The 4,635-nt window shown below is 48.1% G+C and overlaps 1 protein-coding gene across 1 annotated transcript; it reads left to right on the top strand.

The window, feature by feature from the left end:
- Positions 1–4,024: 4,024 nt before the first annotated feature.
- LOC122546095 (fibrinogen C domain-containing protein 1-B-like) lies at positions 4,025–4,549 on the top strand (the record flags this gene model as incomplete). The annotated part of the gene is made up of 1 exon (XM_043684928.1): positions 4,025–4,549. A coding segment is annotated over one exon (525 nt), but the record flags the coding sequence as incomplete, so codon positions are not given.
- Positions 4,550–4,635: the final 86 nt, after the last annotated feature.

Here is a 4,635-nt window from a genome sequence, read left to right as displayed (position 1 = left end):
AGTGCTGAGGGAGTGCCGCACTGTCGGAGGGTCATTGCTGAGGGAATGCCGCACTGTCGGAGGGTCAGTGCTGAGGGAGTGCCACACTGTCGGAGGTTCAGTGCTGTTTTGGATGGAATGATGAACTCAGGCCCTGTGTGCTCCCTCAGGTGTGTGCCGCACTGTCGGAGGGTCATTGCTGAGGGAATGCCGCACTGTCGGAGGGTCAGTGCTGAGGGAGTGCCACACTGTCGGAGGTTCAGTGCTGTTTTGGATGGAATGATGAACTCAGGCCCTGTGTGCTCCCTCAGGTGTGTGCAAAGGGTCTCTCGATTGTCAGTTGTAAATAGTGGTCCCTTTAAGAATGAGTCAGGTCATGCCCCAGGAACAGTGAAAGCAGCATCTGGTTCAGGGCCTATTTGTAATTGGTCATTCACTGAGAAACGTGGGTGCTTTCCTGGTCGAGGATAACAGAGCATAGTAACCCAGGTAATTTGGAGGTGGGAAAGTAAACACACAGCAGTGCTTTGTAGCATCTCTGGATTACAAAGTGGGGCCAATTTTCGGGTCATCTTGTTGCAGTGGTAGTGCCTCTACCTTTGATGCTGGAGGACTGTGTTCAAATCCCATGCGCTCCTGAGGTGTGTCGAAGCATCTCTGAACACATTGCTTCGAAAATTTCAAGCGCTTATTTTCAGGGATGTGTAAAAGCAGCCCCGAGAATGAGAAATAAAAGGGGTTAATTTGCAGCAGTTGGGGAGTTGGTTTGGTGAGGGGAGGGGACAACCTGGAAAGTCTATTGAACATTGATAGACAAACAAGCGATTATAGAAGACAGACTGACTAAGTGGGTGACTCGCAATGTAACATGTGCCATTACTCGTCAATACTTAATCACTCACCCCACATTACTGATTCAGATTAATAATTCATCAACATATTGTTATTTGTGGGTCTCATTGGATGGTAAAACCAAACTGACAGGATCTGGGCTGTGCCATCACCAGAAACTTCCAAATATTAATCAACTCTTAATTGTTCCTCTGAGGCGATCCAGCAATCATATTCACGACAGGCAGTTTAATAAGGTGGCAACCATTACTTCTCCAGGGGGGTAACTGCATGGATGGAAATCCCAACAACGCCGTAGGGCTCACATCCTGCAAAATAAATTAAACAGACTCAGAAACGACCAGCTTTGTGTGTTGTTCTGTTAAATTTGCAGTGGTGACGATGTGAAACCCAGGACATGCCGGATTTGTGTGGAGAGTCACAGGGTTTGTCCGACACATTAACCCAGTGGTTCCTCAGCAAGATCACCAGCAAGGAACGCTAACACCCACTGAAGGCAGGGAGCTCCAGCAGTGAGGAGAGGAGAGGTGATCAGAGGAGCTTAAAAGATGAGATGTGGTGGGTTTCTGCCTCTTGTTCTCAGAGTCAGGTGTGTCATAAGCTCTCCGAACACGTTGCTTACAAAGTTTCAAGGGCTATTTTCATCGTGGGTTCAAGTCCCACTCTCCTGCTGTGAGTACAGAACCCTGGCTGGACAGCCCAGTGCAGCGCTACCTGACAGCTGCACTGTCTGAGGTGCTGCCCTCCAGGACAGAGATGCTGAGCCAAGACACACGGGCAAAGAGCCTTTCACTGTTATTTGAGGATGAACAGGGAGTCACTGGGAGCACTAAAAAACTAATGCTCACCTTAACCAATATTTTCAAAGCAAATTCATCGAATCCCCACAGTGCAGAATGAGGCCATTCAGCCTATCAAGTCTGCCCCAACCCTCTGGACAGCATCCTACCCAATCCTTATTCCCTGTAACCCTACATCCCCCATGGCTAATCCACCTAGCCTACACGTTTCTGGACACTATGGGCAATTCCCATGGCCAATCCACCCTAACCTGCACTTCTTTGGACTGTGGGAGGAAACCCCACGCAGACATGGGGAGAATGTGCAAACTCCACACAGACATTCGCCCGAGGGTAGAATCAAACCCAGGTCCCTGGTGCTGCGAGGCAGCAGTGCTAACCACTGAGCCAGCCAATTCTTGGGTTCATTTCACATTGCTGTTTCAGGGATCTTGCTTTGTGCTGGTTTGCTACATTCCAGTATTTAGAGACCACTCTATTGGTTGGAATGCACCTCAATACCTCCTGACATTAAGGAAGGTGCTATATAAATGCAAGCCCTTTGTGATGAGTGGCTATTTGTGGGGGAAGATTAGAAAAAAAATCACTTGTTTCTGAAGAGCTGATAGTCACTATAGGCACCAGGATGTTGGAAATGACAGTGAACCCTGACAAAGATCCTGTCTCATTAAATTCAGCTTGAGGCTGACATGCAAAACTAAACAAACCCCACAGCACAAAATCCTCGGTGTTTATAATATATTTGCATTTTGACTCATTAATTACTGTGTAGGTTTTAATTTGCATTAAACACTTCTAAGTGCCATCAGTCAACAAGTGGACTCATGGCAAAATCAGTTGTGCTTATTCAAGCCACTGTGGACTTTAACTTCACTTCATTTGAAGCTCTTTATTTGAGTTTTAAACCGTTACCTTCATTCCATCAAAGCTTAAATCCTCATCCTTACACCCAATTTGCACAAACTCTCAGGCCTGTGGGTGGCACAGTGGTTAGCACTGCTGCCTCACAATGCCAGGGACCTGCGTTCCATTCCAGTTGAATGTTAAAAATTAAATTGGAATTTAACTCTGACATTGATGTAATATTAAAGAGTTAAACAGCACTGAGTGAACATTCTGGAAGTGGGGGGGGGATAACATTCATGCAAAAATGTGAATCACCCACACCCCAATTAGACAATCATTTGTTACTACTCTCCTACTGTTATCAAATTAAACTATCATTCAATCTCTTCCGTTCAGAAATGCTTTCATAAGCCATTCCCTGGAGCTAGATATGTCGCACCTACATTGTCTTGGGGAATCCCTGAGTCAGGAAATCATCTGCGTAGTGATTTCCCAGGATTAGGGCATTTATATTGTCTCCATAGATGACCTCATCCTGCCATTGTACCTGGGGTAACGTGTGACTGTGAGTAACTGGGGGTTGTCGAGGGGCATGTGACTATGGGGGAGCAGCCAGAGTATCTGTGAGCTTAGCCAACTGATCTGTATAAAGGGGATGTGATTTCTTTGATCAGGGCCTCACTTTGACTCAACTTGCGTATGGAGGGTCAAAGGGGGTCACCTAGCTTGTACAAGCTTTAATAAACTTTAACTGTTTGCAGAAGTTAGTATGTGCGAATCACATCTCATGTGTGAAACCTCGGGAAAAGTACCTAACACCAGCCTTGGGCAGCTGTCTAAGTTTGTCTATTCTCCCTGTGTCTATGTGGGTTTCCTCCCACATATAACTGTAGAAGAATCATCGAATCCTTACAGTGTGGAAGAAGGCCATTTGGCCCATCAATACAGGGACAATGTGCAAACTCCTCACAGACAGTCACCCAAGGCTTGAATGGAACCCAGGTCCCTGGTGCTGTGAGGCAGCTGTGCTAACCACTGAGCCACTGTGTTGCCAAAGCTGGATTTGCTAGGCTAAATTGCCCTGTAGTGTTCAGGGATGTGCAGGCTAGGTGGGTTAACTTTGCTAAATACGGGTAACGGGGATACAGATGAATGTTCTTCAGAGGGTCAGTACAGACTCAATGGACCAACTGGCCTTCATGTGTATCGTAAGTACTGCTGAAAAAGGCTGGAATCGAACCCTGGTCCCTGGCACTGTGAGGCAGCAATGCTAGCCACCTATGGGTGCCACAGACGTTATGCAAACGTTTCATCTTGCATTGACCTGGGTAACTCAGCCACATGCTACATTACAAAGGAAGCAGCAAAGTTTACTGCATGAGAAGAGGGTGCTGATTGGTTCATGGCATAGCCTTGACCATTCAGAGTTGACTTGGCGTCTGATTTTGTCCCACAACAGTTTGGGGGCATTTATTAACGAAGGTGAAGTCTGAAAGAGCACATCGTTGGTTAAGTATTGAGTATGAATCCTAATTTCTCCAATTCCCTGCTCGTTCCAGAAGCTGAGCTGCGGTTACACCTTGTGCCTGGTGCTGCTTTTCCTGGCAGTGTTACTGGCTGTGGCTGTGACCGGAGCTCTCCTCTTCCTCAACCAGTACCACCACACTGCGGATACCCGTCCTCTCATCAGCACCAGCCAGGACAAGATGCAGGCCCTGGTCACCATCGACCAGGCCGACAGCTCCAGGATCAACATCTTCATCGATCCGAACTGCCCGGATTACAAGGGGGACCTGACCCAGCTGGAAGCTCTGCACTCATCCCTCCTCACAGCCGTACTCGGTCACCGGGATGAGCTGAAAGCCTCAGAGGGGCAAGACAGGGCACTCCTGGTCACCGTGGCAGACCAAGTGTCCCGCCTCATGACCCGCACGGCCCAGCTCAGGCAGGATTGTGAGGCCCTGAGGCGGGGCCAGGCTGGCTTGAGCCAAGAGCTGAGTTTGCTTCAGTCTGAGCAAGGCAGGTTAATCGAGGTAAGGGAGCAAAAGGGAATGATGCTGGGGTCATTGTAAAGGCTGACGGGCTAGACAGTTACACACATTAACACACTTACCTTGCTAGGAGGAAGTGGTGTGGGGGAATGGGGTGTAGGGGGAAT

The sequence above is a fragment of the Chiloscyllium plagiosum genome, unplaced genomic scaffold (assembly GCF_004010195.1).
Source record: "Chiloscyllium plagiosum isolate BGI_BamShark_2017 unplaced genomic scaffold, ASM401019v2 scaf_38035, whole genome shotgun sequence".
Classification (NCBI taxonomy): Eukaryota; Metazoa; Chordata; class Chondrichthyes; order Orectolobiformes; family Hemiscylliidae; genus Chiloscyllium; species Chiloscyllium plagiosum.
This window is presented reverse-complemented; position numbering and strand designations above follow the sequence as displayed.